The 23665-nt window shown below is 39.3% G+C and overlaps 1 protein-coding gene across 1 annotated transcript; it reads left to right on the forward strand.

Annotated features, from left to right (window-relative positions):
• Nucleotides 1-5918: 5918 nt before the first annotated feature.
• On the forward strand, nucleotides 5919-23658 carry LOC124143305 (sodium- and chloride-dependent glycine transporter 1-like). Its single transcript, XM_046512219.2, has 13 exons — nucleotides 5919-6078; nucleotides 10106-10237; nucleotides 10425-10732; nucleotides 11594-11726; nucleotides 14676-14810; nucleotides 15341-15444; nucleotides 16309-16433; nucleotides 16598-16710; nucleotides 16945-17076; nucleotides 20764-20863; nucleotides 21327-21427; nucleotides 22798-22965; nucleotides 23378-23658. The coding sequence occupies exons 3-13, from the start codon at nucleotides 10509-10511 to the stop codon at nucleotides 23528-23530; spliced, it is 1488 nt and encodes a 495-aa protein (XP_046368175.2). The 5' UTR covers nucleotides 5919-6078; nucleotides 10106-10237; nucleotides 10425-10508; the 3' UTR covers nucleotides 23531-23658.
• The last annotated feature ends 7 nt before the right edge of the window (nucleotides 23659-23665 follow it).

Raw genomic sequence — 23665 nt, forward strand, 5'->3', positions numbered from 1 at the left:
AATGAATCATTATGACATAGCGATGAAACCAGGATATCAGATGTTCGTAAAACGCATCCTGCCCCACCGGTGCAGCCCGTCAAGGCAAGAAGGGACATGTGATACAAGACGGGAAAATTAATGTCTACCATAAAACGTTTTGAAAGCTTTACTGAGGCCTTGTATGTTGTAATCTTAGTCAAACAACTTTTGATCAATAGTCGTATGACGCTTTCGCACATCTTCTTAGAAAGTGCTTGCTTGATTGTACCTCAAAACACCGTAGTCTTCGAGGCTGGAGGTGCTTGAATATTGATCGACATAAAGGGAAACATGACTGTTGTAAAGGTGAAGTTATTCCACTTGTCATACAATCTTGTGGAAAGATGATTGTCACTTTGACACGTAAGGGCTATGAACACATCTTCACAAACTATTCTTTCAGAATGGTACATACATCATGCAGCTGCTGGACTGGAACCTGGGGACTATTTCAGTGTTCCTGTACTGTACTCTGTAAAATGTGTCGGTGGTATCCTTCACAAACACATGCAAGTCACAAGTCATCCGAAAAAGTAAAAACATTTACAAGTAGAGAAAAAGAATTGCATCGGATATCATTTTTGATTGCTGGTCATGGTGCGACACATTTGGGACTTTCCTCAACATGTCTACCATGAAGTTGCACATGTCATGAGCCCATCATATTTAGCACCACCAATACCCAGCACATGGCAAATTGTGATCTTGGTAATTATAGGATCATGCAAAATTCTACCATGACATTGAAGAATGCTCGATTTTGATTGGTTACAAAGAGGTTTCCTTTTTGCTGCAGAAACCTCTTTTAAATATATTAAGCCTTTTCACACAAAAACTTGCGTATGAATACATCGAAAGCCACCGATAACCAATAAGAACTGCATACCGCATCTGATATTTCCTCAATAGACAATGGGTCTCGAATACGAGCCAGGTCCCTAATACATGCCGAGTCAACGGCTCTCGCGAAATTGGTGGACGTCCGAGCGTCTCATAGAGGAAATACGAGTTTTATATCGGATGTTTTGGCCGACGAGTTTGATGTGCTAGGCCGTAAACGTGTACTGGCTTACACGAAGGCATATCTTTTGCATACAAATGATAACATTTATGAAACTGATTGGGGCATATTCCGTTGCGAACAGGAAACTTCCTCATTGAAACAACATCACTTCCATTATATTTTTATTCAGACCATAGCATTGATAATTAGATAAATAAATTGAATACCACACGAAATGGCTCTTTCTTATCATGGTCGAGGTTAATTTAATCATAGATATAAGATTACATCCAACTTGAGTTTAACAATCAAAGTGTTGTTGATGACATGAACCAATTTTGTGGGAACTGTCCAATGTATGTCGGTTTAAGGGTGAGAAACCAGACACCCGTGATGCATAGACATCAGTTATATAATAGAATGTTGAAAAGAAATTCGGTTGTCACCATAGCATTGGCTGGAGCTGGGTTAGTCGAGTGGCTAAAGCAGTCGTTTTTTACAACAGTTTTCCCATCAGAGATATTCCTATTGGTAACTCTGACACTGTCACTAAATCAGAATCCGTGTCAATGAATCTTCATTACCACATGTTACCTATAAGGATAGTGAGTCACACAAACTACAGCCACTGTTTCACCACTTCATTGCGCTTACGTACTACAATGTCAAAGCCGGTCCGGAGCACACGCATCCACATGTGCGTTAATAATGAAATCTTTAATGTCATTTTCAATACATTTCGGTTTTTTAAGTCAGCTATTACAAAAGCATGCAAACAAAAACCCTGATGCCCCCATACAATGAGTTGTGCGTTCGCACTCCACTTGTGACAAGGTGCACGTTTCTTGGATACAGCACGTGCCTAGTCACGTGATAAGTCACATCCAGTCAGCTCTACCTAGCAGACGCTCATCAGTTGGAGAGCAGGTGAGTGTTTTGTGTATCATTTCTTTACCATGTAGTTCAAATATTTATATGTCACAGTCAATATCTATAACCGGCCAATATGCATATTGACTCAAATTTTCAGTCAGTATACATACACATGTATTTAAGACAGATGGACTGAAATGAATCCTCATTTTAATTTGGATCCGTTTTGATCTTACGAAGATAAAAGTAACTTCTGTAAGTACTTAAAAATGTTTCCACAATTAACTGATTAGTTCTTCAAACCGTATTAGAGTCCTTTATTCGTTAACGCTTCTTCTGACATTCGATGCAAATAGATTTGTACAGCTCTACTAACTCACGAGTGATATTAGCATATTCATTCCTCTACTCGGAGGGAGTTGATCTTAACACACTTTTGAATGGTAACGCTAAGTTTACAAAAACTGGTAACTTACATATCTTGAAATCAGTACATTCATACATACTTCATTCTAAAAGGTTTAAACTAACGTGAGACTATTAATCCCGCATGTATACTATACTAAACTGCTACCAATCATTACACCAAAATGTTTTGGATGGCAACTTGCTTCTGAGAAAAAGTATTCAGTTGATCATCATGTATTTTTATATTGTATTTTGTATGTTGTCTTCATGGGTATAACTTGATCTGAAGGGACATTACAATAAGTCTATATGGTCTTATCAGATGAAGCTTCTTTGAGTTCTTCAAGTAACGCAAATTATTCTATAATAAGGATTTGTTTGACTCTTTCGTTTTGAACAACTGTTCATGAAAAGAAGCTTCCATTGAAGTAGCCATTGCAAAAGTTGACAGAGCAATGTCATAGAATTACTGACCTGTTTATTTTATAGGTTTTGACATGTAACTAGTGTACTTACTGGGTGTCTGATCAGGTTATATTCTTTAATGAGGAGACTGTTTCGGGTCACTGCTACCAATTATTGGTGTAACTATCTGGCTTCTGATCTGTTTTACGTAGAGAGAATATCCGAGTAACTCCTTCAACGTAATGGAGCAGGAGAGCCACAGGGGCCGAGGCCCATTACTTTTTAAGAATTGAGAGTAACGAGGCTTTTCCCCTACTTAAAATTAATCCCAAGTTTTACATTTGGACAAAATATTCTGTTGTGGAAAATATTTGAAAAATAAACTAGAACTCTTTGTTGTCTGTATTAATACTGCGCGAGTCGCCCTTGTGTGATGTACGAGGGATGTGTTCTCTGCCGCTGTTGCACGTGCGTCATGCCCCGTCGCGAACTGACATTTACAATGCATGGTACCAGGTTAACCAGTATTTATCAATCATTTGCACATTGTTAATACATGCTGACGGGAATAATAGGAAATAGCCTCGAACAAGGATGTACCTGATTTTTTTTTCTCGTCAAAGGTTTATCTAGTACCTATAAATATGAACATTGTTGTACAGGTAACATGAGGTTGACAATTACACGTTCTTAATCAAACGATGCGGGTTCGAACCCTGCTGGCGAAACATGTTGTCGGGAAGAAAATGAAATTATTCACTGGTCAATAAATGTAAAAAGCACTTCCGTCTATACCAAGTGGAAATTAATTCAAATGCTGGTTCAAGATAACTCTCCATTCCTGAAAAATAACGGAGCGTTCAAATAATAGAATCAAGTCACAGATGTGCTTGAATTGACATTATATAGTTTCCAATATATTGTGTAAACTGCATACTTACAGAAGTTACTTTGATCTTCGTAATGAGGAGATTAAATTAAGGAGTCTAATTCATTTGACTTAATCTATCCAAAATGCGGTCTCATTTTCAGTCTATATACATACATGTATTGCTTGATTAAATACATTGACTGCAACATATATACAAAACAAATTGTCAATGCAAGAGAATAACCACCCTAGATTTTCTACCTAAACAGATTCCACTTGGGGTAAAGGGCAAATAGCTGTGAAAATTATATGAATAGACAACTGAATATCAGTGATAATAACACCAGGTGTTCGTGAAAGTTATTGCATGGGGGTCTTCTGACGGTGCATGCGCTTATTGTTGAAGACACCAGGTAAGACTATGCTCACAGTGTGTTGTCCGTTTTCATCACAGGGTCAGACATTGTATCTCGTACCTTGAGTGAAACGGAGAAATTGTATTTGTGTAATGTGGGTCATCATTGGTGAGTGGACATTAGTGGCTCCAGCATCACCTTCAGTTGGTACACAAGTACAGTTGCACATGCATAAGTGTCGCAGTTGTCATCACGACGAACAGAATGGGACCTGCGACCTTGTACGGTTTATTGGTTTTCTCACTAGTCTTGCATGATATATATTACACAGATGTGCTCTGAAATATACCAAAAAGTTTTTTTATTTTATTTTCATTTTCGTCCGCTTTTCAATTTTCATTTCCATATGTTCAAATCCACTTTCGACTCGTTACGATCCGGGGTAGAATAGGTCTTCAGCAACCCATTCTTGCCGTAAGAGGCAACTAACGGGATCGGGTGGTCAGGCTCGCTGACTTGGTTGATGCATTCCATCGCTTTCCAACTGCGTGGATCGATGCTCATGATGCCAATCACTGAATTGTATGGTTCAGACTCGATTACTTTCAGACTGTCGTCATTTAGCTGGAATATCGCTGAGTGCGGCGTTAAACAACAAACAAACAAACATCCACTTTCGGAAATCAAACATTGCTTCTAGTTCATAGACTGCATGCAGTCACACCAGATGCACAACGCCGAAACTGTACCACTGATTACTATAATATGTAGGGAGACACACACACAGACCCACAATTCTATTTTTAAATCCTAAATCCGCCTTTGGGTTACTGAACGTTAACACTATGCTATCACTTTGTGCATCTGTCCCCTCACACAGCACAACATACAAGTAAACATAAACATCTTGAACCAATTCACTGAATTCTGTCATAACCTATTCCTCATGAGTGCGTACCGTTGCTGGCACGCTAGTATGAAGATCTTGCCAATATATCATTCCAAACTAGACGCGAGCGCGTGTTCCAGACACGAACTGACAAACAAGCGCGTCTCTATGTATTGAGGTACTCAGCAGGTTGTCCACAAAACACATACCGGCTTTGGTATTCTGTAACATGTGTTCTTTGGCTTCAAACTCTATATAATGTGGTTTCGGAGTTCGAACTCTGTATAATGAGGTCTTGGATTTCAAACTATATAATGTGGTTTCGGAGTTCGAACTCTGTATAATGTGGTCTTGGATTTCAAACTGTGTACAAAGTGGTCTTGAAGTTCGAACTCTATATAATGAGGTCTTGAAGTTCGAACTCTATATAATGTGGTCTTGGACTTCAAACTATATAATGTGGTTTTGGAGTTCAAAATCCAAGACCAGATTTTTCAGACCTGAATTATTTGGTCTGTATTACGTAATCATATGGTATTGGAGTTCAAACTCTGTATAATGCGGTTTTTTGGTTCGAATTCTGTATGATATAGTCATGTGGTCTTGGGGTTCGAACTCGGTTTAATGTGGTCTTGGGGTACGAACTCTGTTCAATGTGGTCTTCGGGTACGAACTCTGTTTAATGTGGTCTTGAGGTACGAACTCTGTTTTATGTGGTCTTGAGGTACGAACTCTGTTTAATGTGGTCTTGAGGTTCTAACTCTGAATATTGTGGTCTTTCAGTTTAGACCTCTGTATAATGTGGTCTTGAGATTTTGAACTCTGTTTAATGTCGTCTTGAAGTTTAGACCTCTGTATAATGTGGTCCTGAGGTTCTAACTCTGTATAATGTAGTCTTGAAGTTTAGAACTCTGTATAATGTGGTCTTGAGATTTTGAACGCTGTATAATGTGTTCTTGGGGTACGAAGTCTGTTTAATGTGGTCTTGAGGTTCTAACTCTGTACAATGTTAACTTTTAACAGATGATGGCAAACACTGAGTTCGCTGAGAATGGCCCCGACGATGCTTCACCATCACACATGACGGCAGGGTTGGTGGAGATGAAGAAGGATGACACTTCCGGTGACGACGCCAGACCAAAACGAGACCACTGGTCATCTCAGTTGGACTACATCATGTCTATGACAGGCTACTGTGTGGGGTTTGGTAATCTGTGGAGATTCCCTTACCTCTGCAACAGAAATGGGGGAGGTAAGACTGAATGTTCGAGACAAACCGACTAGTGATATTAACCCATTTTGTCGATTGCATAAAAGGATGGAATAAAGTATACATTAACTGACAGAGTCATAAACGCTTACATATGTACATGTCAAGTCCCTGGCCTTTTTTCTCACTTGATAGAAATAAGCGCTCCAACCCTTTCCATATGCGTAAGAAATGTCTGTCAAAAGCATATTTGATTATACGATCACTGCTATAACATAATTATGTGTTCATGAATCACTATCAAATAGTGATGTTACCAGTGTCAGGCGAAAAGGTGAGCATATCCTACACCACCTGTGGCGCTCGTCACAAACACATGCAAAGGCAAGGCAAGTGTTTACCCGAAATGACACGGGAACATGTGATACAAGTCTAGGAAATTGCACATAATTTTGGTCACAGATTTGCAAATATCTACCATAAAACATCTTGAAAGCTTTGCCGAGACTTTTATTGTTGTAGCCTTGATCAAACAACCTTTCATCAAAAGTCGTATGGCACTCCTTGAAATCTTCTAAGAAAGAGCATGCTTGATTGTATCTCAAAAGTTGTCCAATGTACACATCAAAGGCTGGAGCTGCTGGAACAGTGTTTAACATCAATAGTCTTGTAACAAACAACTTTCACTTTATAAAATGACATTAATAGTCAGTATATTAACACAAAATATCTTCCAACAAAGTGAAGACACACTTTAGAAGTAAAAGAGTTATCTTTAAATTGTCTCCCTTCGTCAACTCCTAAGGGGTGCCTGCCAAACAAGTTTCTCCGACTTAAGTTGACATGCCATGACAGATTGAAACAATGTTCATAGCGACGTTCAACCCAAGTCATGCACTCACTTAAAACAAAAACAAATTCAAATCCCAACAGGCAGGTAAGTCAAATCTCGACTGAAAGACATAATGATAACAAATACCCCTCTTGTCGCTGTGTGATTTCGCTTGCACTCAGCAATCTGACAATACAATTTAACCATGACTGCAGATTTATGTTTTTAATCAAACTATTTACGTTTATAATTAAAACCATGTAGCTGTATGGTCACCTAGAAACAGACACTCTACAATATATTCACAAGCAGTTTTGCAACATCAATGTTTTGATACTAGAACAAATTAACCATACTTCCCTAGAAAAGATAGTCCAATTAAGCTATGTTATTAAACTTGAAAAGGAGAGTGTGAGTGAGTGAGTTGGGTTTAACGCCGCTTTTAACAGTATTCCAGTTATATCACGGCGTGTCAGCTTAATGTGGGAGGAAAGCCCGAAGTGATGCAGGTCTCAGACGTGCAGGTCACTTCGGTGAAACCCACAAGCACGAACACAAACATATAAACATAATGGGAGTGAACCGGGATTAGAACCCACAACCATAGGTTTGTGGCGTGCCCAAGGGACACAACTCTGCACAGCAAATTGCGGCGCCTTAGACGACTGAACCACCCGTGGCCCCTGAAAAGGAGAGAAGCCACATGTACATTCATTAAAAAGAATGCCCGAAGAATCTGCAGTTTGGAATCCCTTACTAATCCTTTTCGAGGTAAATGCTTGTTTCAAAAGTAAAATCGTTTGATGAAAGTATTTAAATCATAGACCAGAACTCTTTGTAGTCTCTACCTACGCTGTGATGAGTTGTCTTTGTGTGCAGTACAATAAGTATATTGATGAACATGCCCCAAGCTCCGGTGGCATTATTGATTTGTAACTACAATGCATGATAAAAGGCAGTTTGTTGTTTCATTGGGTCCAAAACAAACTGGGTCCAACATACTCGTTTATCTGACATAATCATATGCAACCAACTATGTCGGAATATCGGGACTTGACTGTATTTGGGACCGAGACCAGGCCTTGGTGTTGCATTGTGTGTTGTAATGGATGTATTATTTCAAAGGTGAAAGATCCGGATGCAGCGATCCTTCGCTGCTGTGGTTATACGTGATCTCTCTTATCTTGGACGATCTCTAGTTGTATTATGTTGCCAATATTGTGCCTTAAGTCAGGCAATTGTTCTTTAGACAATGTTGAAATGCCTTGCCACTGATGCTTGTCCTTCACCAGCTTCAAATGTAAAAGCATTATTTTTGCGTCTTGGCATGATGATTTTAAAATTCGCTTTTCTCAGTGAATGATTTGTGAGAAGGACATGTGTCCCCAAGAAACCTCTGAAAAATTCCCTAACTTGCACGTGATAACGTATTTTTCATGCAAATGTTTCTAGCATGTTGGATATGATAACTGGTGTCATCATTGATATTCAGTGATCCATTCTTATAACGTTACCTTTATTTTGCCTTTTGCGCCTAATGGAATCTGTTTAGGCGTATAAGCCTGACTGATTATTCTCTGGCATTGACGTTTTATATTTCCGACATTATTTGAAAATAGTCAATTGAGTGTCACAATTAAAAAAACGTTTCCGTCTATTCTATGTGTAAATTAATCAAAATGTGGGTTCACGATGTTGTAAGCATGACTATTTCACAACCCACCGTCCATTCGTCAACAATATTGGATATTCTAAACATCAGAGTGACGTCATGACAAACAATAAATAAATAAATAAATAAATAAATAAATAAATAAATAAATAAATAAATAAATAAATAAATAAATAAATAAATAAATAAATAAATAAATAAATAAATAAATAAATCAATAAATCAAGAAGACGGGTCAAGAAGGATAACCTGATTCAGGTCATACAGAGATCATCACAGTGAAAGAAAAGACATATCTTTAGTTTCTACACAAACATCATGCTGACTGTCTACTAATAAATAACACATTGATACGTTAATACACGAGACCATATACAATTATTGCTGATAAGTTAGGCTGGCTGGGCCATTCGCTCCGTGTTTCAGTTATATCAGTGATTTAATGTGGAGAGGTCCCAGATGGTGGCCCCCCCAACAGCAACATTTCAGATCTCGATTATCAGTGGACAACCAGGAACAATCTATTTTAGATCTCGATTACCAGTGGACAACCAGGAACAATCTATTTTAGATCTCGATTATCAGTGGACAACCAGGAACAATCTATTTTAGATCTCGATTACCAGGGGACAACCAGGAACAATCTATTTTAGATCTCGATTATCCGTGACCAACCAAGAACAATCTATTTTAGATCTCGATTACCAGTGACAAACGAAGCACAATCTATTTTAGATCTCGATTACCAGTGACCAACCAGAAACAATCTATTTTAGATCTCGATTACCAGTGGACAAGCAAGAACAATCCATTTTAGATCTCGATTACCAGTGGACAACCAAGCACAATCTATTTTAGATCTCAATTATCCGTGACCAACCAAGAACAACCTATTTTAGATCTCGATTACCAGTGACCAACCAAGAACAATCTATTTTAGATCTCGATTATCCGTGACCAACCAAGAACAAACTATATTTTAGTTCTCGATTACCAGTGACCAACCAAGAACAATCTATTTTAGATCTCGATTACCAGTGACCAACGAAGCACAATCTATTTTAGATCTCGATTACCAGTGGACAAGCAAGCACAATCTATTTTAGATCTCGATTACCAGTGACCAACAAAGAACAATCTATTTTAGATCTCGATTATCCGTGACCAACCAAGAACAAACTATATTTTAGATCTCGATTACCAGTGACCAACCAAGAACAGTCTATTTCAGATCTCGATTACCAGTGAACAACCAAGAACAATCTATTTTAGATCTCGATTACCAGTGGCCAACCAAGAACAGTCTATTTAAGATCTCGATTACCAGTGGACAACCAAGAAAAATCTAGGTTAGATCTCGATCAGCAGTTACGAACCAAGAACAATCTATTTTAGATATCGATTAGATGTGACAGGCCAACAACAACTTAAGAGATCTCAAAAGGCTTGAAATGAACAGTACTTACGTCCTTACGTATGGTACATCAGCTGATAGTCGTGTTAACATTATTGATACTCGAACTATACCATTTTTCACAATCATAACTTATTTTTTATCTGCGCAGGTGCTTTCTTGATTCCTTTCATGATATTCATCGTTATCGCCGCCTTACCTCTGTTTTACCTGGAGGCGTCTCTGGCTCAGTTCTCAGGTAAAGGAGCTGTACAGACGTGGAATTTCTGCCCTCTCCTCAAAGGTAAGTCTGCTGCTTTAATAATATATTAACAGGATATAATGACAATGTTGAGTTCTTTCTAACTATCAGAACTACCAAAGCTCTCAGCAGTAACCCCCAGTCACCAATGTAGTCTCTAAAATGTGCAGTGTTCAGTGCACGTGTAGCAACGAATTGGAAGGCAGATCTAGGTTATTCGCTTTTGTAGGTATCGGTGTCGGAACGATCATCCAGGTTGCAATCTGTCAACCCTATTATCAAATCCTTCTGGCCTGGCCTATCTACTACATGCATGGTGAACTCCTGCTCCAGTGTTCTGCCCTGGACAACCTGTGGTAACTGGTGGAACACAGAGCTATGTGTTGAGGACATCTCAACTCTGAAAACGCATTCAATGAACTCTTCAAACGTCATGAACATCACGGACGTAGAAGGCACCAATGGTACTGGTCCCAGCATTGCTGAACTGTGGAGGAACAAGACGTTATCTCACACAGCAGTGGAGGAGTTCTACCAGTGAGTTATGTTGTGTAGAATGTGTGCTTGATCACCCAAATATCAGTCCATTAACGCGTGTTGTCAGTCTGCATGTTCGGTCATCTGTCCTACAATCAATCCATGGAAATGTGAAAAGCGTATATGTTCTTAACACACAGAACCAATATCAATCCTTTCAGGATGTCCTGATGCTGAACCAAACGCTCAACTGAATGAATTCGCAGTAATTCGTTGAGGCTCTGTGCATTTGTGTCAACTAACAAATGTAATATAAAAGGGAGTGAAAAGAGGGATATTTTATTTACTTGAATCGGGAAAGGTACTTGCACCTCTATATGCAACATGTTGTACATATATAAGCATTCGAAGATTCATATTTCACGACTAATAACTAATAACGTCAGAGACAATGCAAATGATGGCTCCCAGTGTTCATAATAATTTTTGCAAAACGTGAGACATTGGTGGGTTTTTTTAATATATGCTGATATATTAGCCAATTTTAGTATTGTTATTGCTCATCCTTCATATTCAAGCAACGACAAAATGGATTAATTCAAATAACTTACCTGGAACTATCGACATTACCAGTGATTAAAATCTTATTCAATAGCATATAGAAATTACTCGTTTCTTTCAGGCTTTGCTGTGGTAATTTTTAAGCATTTTTAAGGATTTATCTTCCCAATGATTTCTAGACGAAGGAAAAAATGCTTTTCTATGAAATTACCCAACTTTCCCCCCAAACGAGAGCTACATATGTGCAATGTTCACACAGGACAAGATATGGACATAAGGTACATAACATACAAGTAATGCCAGAGAATAGCACATACCACGGACTATTTTGTATTCTGAAACTGAAATACTCTCTTTCAGGTACAACGTTCTGAATATATCAAGTGGAATACACGAAATCGGCTCTGTTCAGTGGCATATAGTGGGATGTTTATTTGCGTCGTATGTCTGTATCTTTCTGTGTCTGTTTCGTGGAATCAAAGCTAGTGGGAAGGTAGGACTGAATTACTACCACAACGTTGTTGTTGGGAATTATATTTTCTGAAACGCGGTTTTAAAAGTGCATGATCTTCACATGATAAGATTCCGGGCAAGACTAAAGTACAGGTCCTCAGCAACATATGCTTGTCGTTAGGGGCGACTACGTGAATCCGGAGGTCCAGCTCGGCGACTTGCTGAATTACATTGAGCGATGTTCATGGTACTGATCTCTGAATTATCTGGTCTTGACTGGATAATTTTCAAATGCCGCCATATAGCTGGAATACTGCAGAATGTGGCATTAAACAACAAACCTAATCTGACAAAAACATCACATCACAAAATGTTCCCTCAAACAAGGAGTCTTAAACTGCATGATCTCAAAGTAGCAACATGCTCTCTCAAAAAATCTTAAACTGCGTAATTTCAAAATAGTGACATGTTCTCTCAAACAAGACATCTTAAAAGGCACCATCTTCACATGAAAATGTCCTTATAACACATCTTATACTGCATGAACTCCACATGGCAACATGTTCTTTCAAACACATCTTAAACTGCATGAACTCCACATGGCGACATGTTCTTTCAAACATTTCTTAAAATGCATGAATTCCATAAGGCAACATGTTCTTTCAAACACATCTTACTCTGCATGAACTCCACATGGCAACATGTTCTTTCAAACACATCTTACTCTGCATGAACTCCCCATGAAAACATGTTCTTTCAAACACATCTTACTCTGCATGAACTCCACATGGCAACATGTTCTTTCAAACACATCTTACTCTGCATGAACTCCACATGGCAACACGTTATTTCAAACACATCTTACTCTGCATGAACTCCACATGGCAACATGTTATTTCAAGCATATCTTAAACTACATGACCTCCACATGGCAACATGTTCTTTAAAACATATCTTAACTTGCATAAACTCCATAAGGCAACATGTTCTTTCAAACACATCTTACTCTGCATGAACTCCACATGGCGACATGTTCTTTCAAACACATCTTAACTTGCATGAACTCCATAAGGCAACATGCTCTTTCAAACACATCTTACTCTGCATAAACTCCACATGGCGACATGTTCTTTCAAACACATCTTAACTTGCATGAACTCCACATGGCGACATGTTCTTTCAAACACATCTTAACTTGCATGAACTTCATAAGGCAACATGTTCTTTCAAACATTTCTTTAACTGCATAAACTCAACATGGCAACATGTTATTTCAAACATATCTTACTCTGCATGAACTCCACATGGCAACATGTTCTTTCAAACATATCTTAAACTACCTGACCTCCACATGGCAACATGTTCTTTCAAACACATCTTACTCTACATGAACTCCACATGGCAACATGTTCTTTCAAACATATCTTAAACTACATGACCTCCACATGGCAACATGTTCTTTCAAACATATCTTAAACTACATGACCTCCACATGGCAACATGTTCTTTCAAACACATCTTAACTTGCATGAACTCCACAAGGCAACATGTTCCTTCAAACACATCTTACTCTGCATGAACTCCACATGGCAACATGTTATTTCAAACACATCTTACTCTGCATGAACTCCCCATGGAAACATGTTATTTCAAACACATCTTACTCTGCATGAACTCCACAAGACAACATGTTATTTCAAACATATCATAAACTACATGACCTACACATGGCAACATGTTCTTTCAAACATATCTTAAACTGCATGAACTCCATAAGGCAACATGTTCTTTCAAACACATCTTACTCTGCATGAACTCCACATGGCGACATGTTCTTTCAAACACATCTTAACTTGCATGAACTCCATAAGGCAACATGCTCTTTCAAACACATCTTACTCTGCATGAACTCCACATGGCGATATGTTCTTTCAAACACATCTTACTCTGCATGAACTCCACATGGCAACATGTTCTTTCAAACACATCTTACTCTGCATGAACTCCACATGGCAACATGTTATTTCAAACACATCTTTAACTGCATGAACTCCACAAGGCAACATGTTCTTTCAAACACATCTTACTCTGCATGAACTCCCCATGGAAACATGTTATTTCAAACACATCTTACTCTGCATGAACTCCACAAGACAACATGTTATTTCAAACACATCTTACTCTGCATAAACTCCCCATGGAAACATGTTATTTCAAACAAATCTTACTCTGCATGAACTCCACAAGACAACATGTTATTTCAAACATATCATAAACTACATGACCTCCACATGGCAACATGTTCTTTCAAACATATCTTAAACTGCATGAACTCCATATGGCAACATGTTCTTTCAAACACATCTTAAACTACATGACCTCCACATGGCGACATGTTCTTTAAAACATATCTTAACTTGCATGAACTCCACATGGCAACATGTTCTTTCAAACACATCTTATTCTGCATGAACTCCACAAGGCAACATGTTCTTTCAAACACATCTTACTCTGCATGAACTCCACATGGCGACACGTTCTTCCAAACACATCTTAACTTGCATGAACTCCACATGGCAACATGTTCTTTTCTTTCAAACACACCTTAAACTGCATGAACTCCCATTGAAACATGTTCTTTCAAACATATCTTAAACTGCATGAACTCCACATGGCAACATGTTCTTTTCTTTCAAACACACCTTAAACTGCATTAACTCCACATGGCAACATGTTATTTCAAACATATCTTAAACTGCATGAACTCCACATGGCAACATGTTCTTTTCTTTCAAACACATCTTAAACTGCATTAACTCCACATGGCAACATGTGTTTTCAAACACACCTTAAACTGCATAAACATGTTTTTTAAACAAAACATCTTTACCTGCACGATCTTCACATAGCAGTGTCATCTTCTTCAAAAGTGTCTTGCTGCTATCACGATGTCAAAATGTGTAATACTTTTTAATCTGCCGTTTTACAGATCGTGTATGTGACGGCATTGCTTCCCTACATACTCCTGACGTCGATCTTCATTAGAACCGCCACGCTGCCTGGCGCTTTTGACGGGATTCTGTACTATCTTAAACCTGATTTTAGCAAACTCCTCGATGGACAGGTATGAAAATTGTTTATGTAATCAGGTGCTGAATTTAAGACTCGCCACATGTTTAAAATCAATGTGTAATGACTTGTGACGTAAATTGAAAATCATCGACCAAGGCTAACTGACGGAATCGTCCATCTTATTCGTTTTGGACAAAAAACATACTAAAATGGGCGGTGTCTTATTTAAATAGGTCATATGTGATTATCCGCCCAGTGTGTTCTTATCCATAACCCCATGCAGCAATAAGTAAATAAAGTTCTTATATCAATTTGCTCAAATTAATCACGTGATTCGAAACATTCCACAATTGCATTATGGGGCCGAGATAAAAAAGTCAAATATAGCCGAGGTTCATATCGAGGTCGCTGGATATTGTTATTGTATCTTTTCGCGAAGCATATTAGAAATGGGATTCAAAAATCCTAATGAGACCTCTGAACCGTGTTTTGGAACCTGAAGCTAATGTCTCAAACACAGGCGCATATCCTGAATGCAGCATTACCTCCAAATATTCTAAAGCGAGTGCTGTGATTACACAGGTGTGGTCGGAAGCTTGTATCCAGGTGTTTTACAGTCTTGGTCCAGGCTGGGGTGTAATCATGACAGCATCCAGCTACAACAAGTTCCACGCACCTACTTTAAGGTAACGAATCTCGGGGTTTACTCTAACTCATGTACATGTTTAAGTGTCAATAAATTGTCCGACGAATAAAGGGACAAAAGTGCCACAGACTTCACCTCAGACTTAAGCATCGATGTTTGATGATAGAGGTGGCTAACGGGATGGGATGGTGAAGCTTGCTGGTTTTGTTGATACATATCATTTTATCCATCTCATTTTTTTTATTTACGTACAGCTAAGGTTATATTTCTCACCTTCTAAATTAATGATCGCTTAGTAATGCATCTACTAGGAAGAGTTTCAGACAGATAACGTATAAAAAGAACTGTTATCCAGTAAATCTTTTACTGGGTGTAAAAGATTTTCAGTGTCAATACAGAAATGGAAGACTTGCGTTCCGAAGCCCGGCTTCTATCGCATGCGACAGACGTTCCGGTGTAGTTCCGATAAAGAGATATTTTCACTTTATTAACATCTCAGTGTTTCACACTTAATTATATAAAACACACTGTTCTTTGATAATAAGGGGGCACGGGTGACCCAGTCGTCTAAGGCGCCGCGATTCACTGTGCAGAGTTGCGTCCCTGGGGCACGCCAGAAACCTGTGATTGTGGGTTCGAATCCCGGTTCGCCCCGATTATGTTTCTAGGTTTGTCAGCACCATACCCATGCTCGTGGGTTTCACCGAAGTAGTAAACGTCTAAGACATGCATCACTTCGGGCTTTCCTCCCACATTAAGCTGACACGCCGTGATATAACTGGAATACTGTTAAAAGCGGCGTTAAACCCAACTCACTCACTCACTCTTTGATAATACATTGACTCATATCACTTCAGCTGTTACCGTATTCCTCCAAAACTAAACATTTGCTCTTATTTTTCAGAGATACTATTATCCTATGCACTGTATCTGAAGGCACAAGCATATTCGCTGGATTTGTCACGTTTGCCATCCTGGGTGTTATGGCTGAAAGAGTCGGCGTCTCAATATCTGAAGTTGTGTCATCAGGTGAGATTCTTAAAACGCGTTACAGGTCTCAATCTGCATTTTCTAACTCGAAATGGACATACTTTCTTATAGGCTCTAAGTTTAAATAATTAAGCATACTAAACAATTTCATGTGGATAAAAATGTACCAGTGACTGACGAGTATGAACATTTCATTTGCAAAGGACCAGGATTAGGATTCGTTGCCTACCCAGAAGCTCTCTCACAGCTCCCGCTTCCACAGATGTGGTCGTTTCTATTTTTCCTGATGTTACTTGCTGTAGGATTAGACTCCCAGGTGATGAAATATATTATACACATATACACACTACCATGACATCGAAGCCTTTATCCAAACAAAAGCCCAAATACGAGAAAACTTCTCCTGAACTGATTCTCCTGTTCTCGAAAAGTAACGTAAATATGGGACTAGTTAGGGTTTAGTCTGTAACTGCATTTACGAAGCGTGAATACGTAGAGGACTGAAGGCTTAGTTTTATTTTAAATGGTAATCCAGTTTATTGAATTGCAGTTCATGTTTGTTGAAATGCTGTCCACGACGGTGATAGATCAGTTTCCCCTGATACTCAGACATAGACGAGGTCTGGTCACAGCAGCAATATGCGTCCTTGCCTTTTGTCCTGGCATCATCATATGTACACAGGTAAGATATACAAACTGTAGGTAACTTTAACATAGAGAACTGGTGATGAATTGAAAGGTGGTGAGTTTTGCTGTGATACGCTGCAGATGTGGCTTGTGAAGCAGTATTAAAGATAAACAACATCAAAAACCCTTTTCTATAATCATTAGAAGTCTCTGCTAAAAGCAGAGTTCACTATACGATTCCGACTATGTCATAAGCGTGTGTTTATGAATCACTATCAAATAGTGATGATATCATGTGTTTGCGAATAGTGGCACCCGTCACAAACACATGCAAAACAACGTCAAGTGTTCGACCGAAGAAACATGGGAACATGTGGTACAAGTCAAAATATGTGAGTGAGTGAGTGAGTTTGGTTTAACGCCGCTTTTAACAGTATGCCAGTCATATCACGGCGTGTCAGCTTAATGTGGGAGGAAAGCCCGAAGTGATGCATGTCTCAGACGTTTACCACTTCGGTGAAACCCACGAGCATGGGTATGGTGCTGACAAACCTAGAAACATAATCGGGGCGAACCGGGATTCGAACCCACAATCATAGGTTTCTGGCGTGCCTAAGGGACGCAACTCTGCACAGCGAATCGCGGCGCCTTAGACGACTGGGCCACCCGTGCCCCCTCAAAATATGTAATTTCATCGGACATAGTTGTTGTCACTAATGTGTCAAATTTGGAAATACCCTCCAAACGTCTGCCACAACCTTTCAAAATCTACACACAGGTCCTGAATGTGGTAACCCCAATCAGATAGTGAGTCACACGACGCCCATTAACAAGTTGGTAGAAAGAGCATGCTCGATTGCACCTAAGATGTTGTAATGTAACACGAATTGTAACAAATACCCTTATAGATGAATGATTGGTGAGGAGTTATTACCTTTGTATTAATATCTTATCAGGTATCATCCCGAAAGAGGGAACGTTTGCTAATTGGTCTATAACCAGTTGAAGTATAGTTCTTGATGTTGCTTGGAGACGCTTCATCAAAAGAGGAAAACGACTCCACTAAGTCAGATAAAGACTGCATGCTTTTTAATATGATCACAATTTTAATATCACTATGAGTGCTGAAGTCATGGGTAAAATTACATGAACATGTTTAAGGTCTTTCAGAGTGGGTTGAGTACGTGAGTGATTATGTCATCAGCAGCACGCACAACACTAAAAAGGAGGAAACAGAATTGAAGTGAACCTTTTCTGTCCCAGCCAGCAGTTATCCCAAGTTGGCTACCGTACATGACAAACTTGTCGTTGTTCCCACAAACAAGGCCTCAAATAACATAGCCGCTATGTTAGCATCACTTCATTAATTGCTTGATAAATGAACTTGGTAAAAGTGACATATCACATAATGAATGCATCAGTACTATCAACTTTTGACTTGACATTAAAACCTGAAGACATAGCCATTCCACTTTTGTGCTGGATACCAAAGCTACATAACAAAAATCCGCACGCAGTGATAGATATTGCTGGCTCCAGCAAATGTACCATAAAATCCATGTCTCAAAGATTACCAATAATCCTTAAAAGTATCACGTGGGACTTTTGTTATTTTCACTGCAAGCATTTGAGACAAGTGGAAGTAATAATATGTGGATTCCAAAAAAACGCCAAAGATTTGCGTTGCGTCAGAAAAGAACCAAGACTTGCAGTTCAATTCTGTCAAAACATTTGATTTGTCAACTTTGTACACCACTATCCCACATGACAAACGTTAGGGAACACTTCATTCCTTGATTCAGGGGGCACTTTGCTCCCAAACTAGGTGACTAGGTTACATATCTATCTTCAGAGGTTCAGGACAATTTGTCAAAATTGAAAGCAAACGTCATCTGAAGTTTACTGAGAAAACCATATGTGAAATGTAGGACATCCTCATTCATAAATCTATGTAAAATGTTGGCGTAAGACATTAAGGCAAGAAGTAAGCATTCCCATGGCCACCATTTGTGCTCCCCTTCTTGCTGATATGTTTCTTTATGCATATAAAGCATAATTTCTGCTCGGATTGGCAAAGTCAAAGCAAGGTAATTTGGCCAAGAAGTTTAACTTAAGCTTCAGTTCTATTGCTTATCTGATATCGTTCACTTACCATCAAGTAGCCAATTCCCTTCCACTGATTTACCCACCTGAACATTAAATAAAGGAGACCAGTGAGACCACCTTTTCTCTTCAGAGTGACAAAACACTCTCCACAAGACTGTATGACAAGAGGGATGATTTCAACTATCCATTAGTCAGCTTTCCCTTTATGACGAGCTTTATTCCAGAAGCTCCAGCCTTCGGTGTCTATATTTCACAACCTTGGAGGTACAATCGGACATGGTCATTCTACGAATGTTTCAAAGAGCTTCTTGCGACCCTTGCTCAAAAGTTATTTCATCAAGGTTACATCATTCAAGGCCTCAGTAAACCTTTCAAGTAATTGTATGCTAGACATGTGGAGGACATTTCCACAGCACTTAACATATATTTCAACCTTACCACCTTTGTTTCAAATGAAAATTGGTTACTGAAAGTTATGGCTTTGTCTTGGTCATGTCTAGTGTTTTGAAGAGCAGCGCATCTATGGCCCAGTAAATTCATGAAGTCATTTAGAAGTGATACACATAAGAAAGATAATTTATGGATGTCAACTTCTGTATATGTCAATAGTCTCCGAAACCATCCGCAAGTCCCCAGACCCAAACCTACCCTGTCGCCCATCAGAATCACCATACCCTACCAAGGTCCTGTCACTCATCAGATTTCCCGACTCATCAAGAACAAAGCCAACATAGATGCCACATTTTCTACTGGCAAGTCCATCAAGACCCATCTTCAAGCCAATGGCAGAGGCACAAGCAGTCCCAATCCACGAGGATGTATATACCAGATCCCCTGCAACTGTGGCCAACAGTACATCGGACAAACCATCCGACCCTTCAACACAAGACTTAAAGAACATCAGACCTCTGACAACAAACTAGACCTGACATCCGCTATTTCACATCATATCCTCAAGAACCAAGACCATTACATCATGTGGGAAGCCACCAAAGTCCTGTCTAACAACAACAACTGGCGACAAAGAAAACTACAAGAAGCCATTGACATCAGGAGACCCCAGCCAGCCATGAACCGTGACCAGGGAACCTACTTACCTAGTGCTTGGGACTTATTGCTTTGATCTTTGTCAGTGCCAATTATCTATCTGTCTTCTATTTGCCCTTTGCTATTTCTATTCTTTTACCTATCAGTGCTAACTACCCCCGGCCTTCCGTTTGCCCATTGTTCCATTTTTGCCAATTACCAATCAGTGAAAATGTCGTCCTGGCTTCAAGTTGTCCATAACTATCAGTGCTGTTAACTGTAAAGTGTTGGGTTCCATTGTCTGTTGCTAATCACCTAGCGGCGCCAATTATCTTTAGGCTTAAGTTTCCACCTTTTGTTATCTTATTACCTATGGTGTTCTTACATGTATATATATATGCTCTCTGGCTCATAGCATTCATTCACCCGATGAAGGAGTAAGCATGGCCCCTGAAACGTTGTGATCCTTATAATAAAGAAGTTGACATCCATAAATTATCTTCCTCAGTAAATTCATGTTTGCAATCACAGTTTTCTTTCCTATGTCTGAAAGTAACTTGACCAGAATGATACACACATCTTTACAAGCTATTCCTGCCCATACTTTCAGGGTGGTCCGTACATCATGCAACTCCTGGACTGGTACCTGGTGGCTCTCTCGGTGTTCCTCTTCTGTACCCTTGAGTGTGTGGCTGTTGTCTGGTTCTACGGTAACTGTGTACAATTACCTGTGTGTAATTACGTGAATTGTAAATCGAGATTGTAAAAGAAGTAATGTACGTGTGTTATCAATGTGATAATCAAGGGCGCTGGTTGTCCTCGTTGAGAAAGTTTTGTTTAGATCACTCAGCAATGTTCAAGCACTATCAAAGTGGCCTAATCATGTCATCGAGTCTGGGCCATACAAACCAGTGGTCGATAGTATGAGCAACGTTTATTTCTTCCGAGATATAATGACACAATGCTACAATGTATACACATGTAGAGTGCAAATCCATCGTATACCTCACATTCTGAACGATTATATTGTTCGGAACGTCTATGTCTTATAGGAATATAGATGCCACTCTGAGAGTGTGTAATCAGTACAATCCTTTGGGATCGAAAGCGTCCGGACTAACGGTGTTTCACTGTATACCCTCTGCAACCTCATGATGACTTTGTTCACTGAAGGTATCAAGCAGCTGAGTGAGGATGTTGACATGATGTGTGGACGTCCTCTGCCTGTGCTGATCAAAGTCCTGTGGGGCATCATCACTCCGGCAATACTTGTGGTAAGTGAGAATCATTACTCAACTAGGCAAGTGTTAGCGTGATGCTTCTACCGTTTTCAGATGCCATGAATGAACATGAAGTAAACGAACGTCATCACATTTCCATGTCATATTTTAGAGTCAGAACATTTTGAACCCCCTTTTTGCTGTTGTTTGTGACAATCCATTTGTAACATGTATCAAACTTCCGTAACTTCAAATGTATTCGTGTGTCGTGTGCAAATGGTTCAGATTGCTGTCGTATCTGGATGTAAGTCGACTGTAACGCTTTGCAGCTGATGATAATGAAATGTTTAAAGCAGAAGTTATTTATGCGACATACATGTAATGAACTTTGCAACTATTCGCGAACACCTGGTATGATCATGATGGTTTGATAGTGATTCATAAACACATGCTCATGATATAGTGGGAATCGTATAATCGATTTCTTATGATTATGAAAATAATTGTGTTGCTTTCATATTCAAAACAAAACAACTATCGTTTTCCTGAAACCTTCGGATTGGTGCTCTGGTCCTATGAAATATTTCCCAGGAACAACCTAACAACTTCAGATTTTATCCCGATTGCTTTGGATTTAGAGAAAACTGTATCATTGCATTAGCTGCTGTGGCAGTGGCTTCACTACCTGTCGGCGTTTGTGGTGGTGTCACTACCTGTCGGCATTTGTGGTGGTGTCTCCAGCTTTAATATTGAAGATGTTACTGAGACTGCAACATCGTAAATTCTACACACATGCATGCTTACAAATGCTTTTTAAGGGGAACTTTAGCTTGACGGCAGGGCCCGCCCAGAACTTAACGTTGTAATTAGTGCTCTGTATGGAACAGTGTAAGTGGGACTATCGGTGGCTACTAGAGTCATATACATCAGTAAGATGTAAGTAAATTTTCTTAGTAAGTAAACCTTTCAAACAAAATTGATGGTATGCATGTGGAGGACATGACATTTTGCGCATCAGTGAAAACTCTTATGTCTGGTGCAATTATCCATGTTCCCATGCTTTTGTCAGGCGAACAAATAACTTGTCATTGTTGAAATCATTTCCTTGTTATTATTTAGCAGGGAACCAAATTGACTGATATTTAGCAGAATTGCTAGTCCCTTGTGTTATAAGTTCCCACAGTTTGTTGGGGCGGTTGGGTAAGATTCGGGTTCGATTCCCCACATGGTTACAATGTGTGCAGCCCATATGTCTCTCCCCCCCCCACCCCCCACCCCACCCCCACCCCCCGTAATATTGGTGGAATATTGCCAAAAGTGGCGTAAAACCATACTCACTCACTCTCACAGTTTGTTACAGTATTCAGAGCAAGATACAGGGAATGTCAATCATATTTTCATTTTGCTTTCATTCCTGAACACAGGTTGTGTTCATCACGACGATATCCCAGTACGATTCTCCCACCTACGGGAAGTACACCTACCCTGAAGAGGCTACCGCGATTGGGTGGATGATTGCCCTCATTCCTGTTGTTCCAGTGGCCATTTTCATAATAAAGGCTTTGAGGAAACAGCAGGGGTCGTTAAGACAGGTATGAAACTCCTTATGTTACAAGAATTGAAATGAAAGTTTGAGAACATATTGCAGGCCCAAAGAGCAACTAAGTAGAAATACAGAGTCACATGTTAATGTATTTGAAAATGTTGTGGAGCATATATCATGGATTGAAATCATGTTATGCGATTAATATATTAACTGGAGTTCACTGCAGCCACCGGACATTAATACTTTATTTCCAAGTCAAAGATTTCCTCTTATTGACACAAACGACGAAATCCGTGTTTACGTAGTCATTACCGACATCACCGACATTACCGACATAACTCGACAAGTACAAACCTCCTACCCATATCATTAGGGTCCAAGGTAGGAAATGGCATATTGGTTAGTATACCAGTCGAATTATCACTAAATAATGGGTTAATTGTAATCTACTGTTCCAGAGACTGACGTTTTCCCTTCGACCAAACTCTCAGTGGCGTCCAGCGGAAGATTCGCTTACAGCAAGACACAGAGAGGGCATTCTTCACAACAGAAGAACCTTCTTAGAAAACCTCAGATACATTTTCAAAACTCAAACACACTCTGAGCCATGAATAACGACTTTCATAAAGTATCCAGTTAAAATAATCAAGTCACTTGAAGTCCGTGAAATCTGTGAAATCATTTTATTGAAAGTAAACTACAATGAACCCCTGTTGTTAAATCATAACTGTTGATATTATCAACAT

The sequence above is a fragment of the Haliotis rufescens genome, unplaced genomic scaffold, assembly GCF_023055435.1.
Source record: "Haliotis rufescens isolate VD_foot unplaced genomic scaffold, xgHalRufe1.0.p SCAF_30, whole genome shotgun sequence".
Lineage (NCBI taxonomy): Eukaryota > Metazoa > Mollusca > Gastropoda > Lepetellida > Haliotidae > Haliotis > Haliotis rufescens.

Bases quoted from the DNA above. Each gene is read 5' to 3' on its own strand.
- LOC124143305 (XM_046512219.2), top strand. From the start codon at position 10,509: ATGGTGAACTCCTGCTCCAGTGTTCTGCCCTGGACAACCTGTGGTAAC. The intron at 16,434-16,597 runs GTGAGATTCTTA...TCATTTGCAAAG, and splicing joins ATCTGAAGTTGTGTCATCAG to GACCAGGATTAGGATTCGTT. The intron at 20,864-21,326 runs GTAACTGTGTAC...TGTTCACTGAAG, and splicing joins GGCTGTTGTCTGGTTCTACG to GTATCAAGCAGCTGAGTGAG.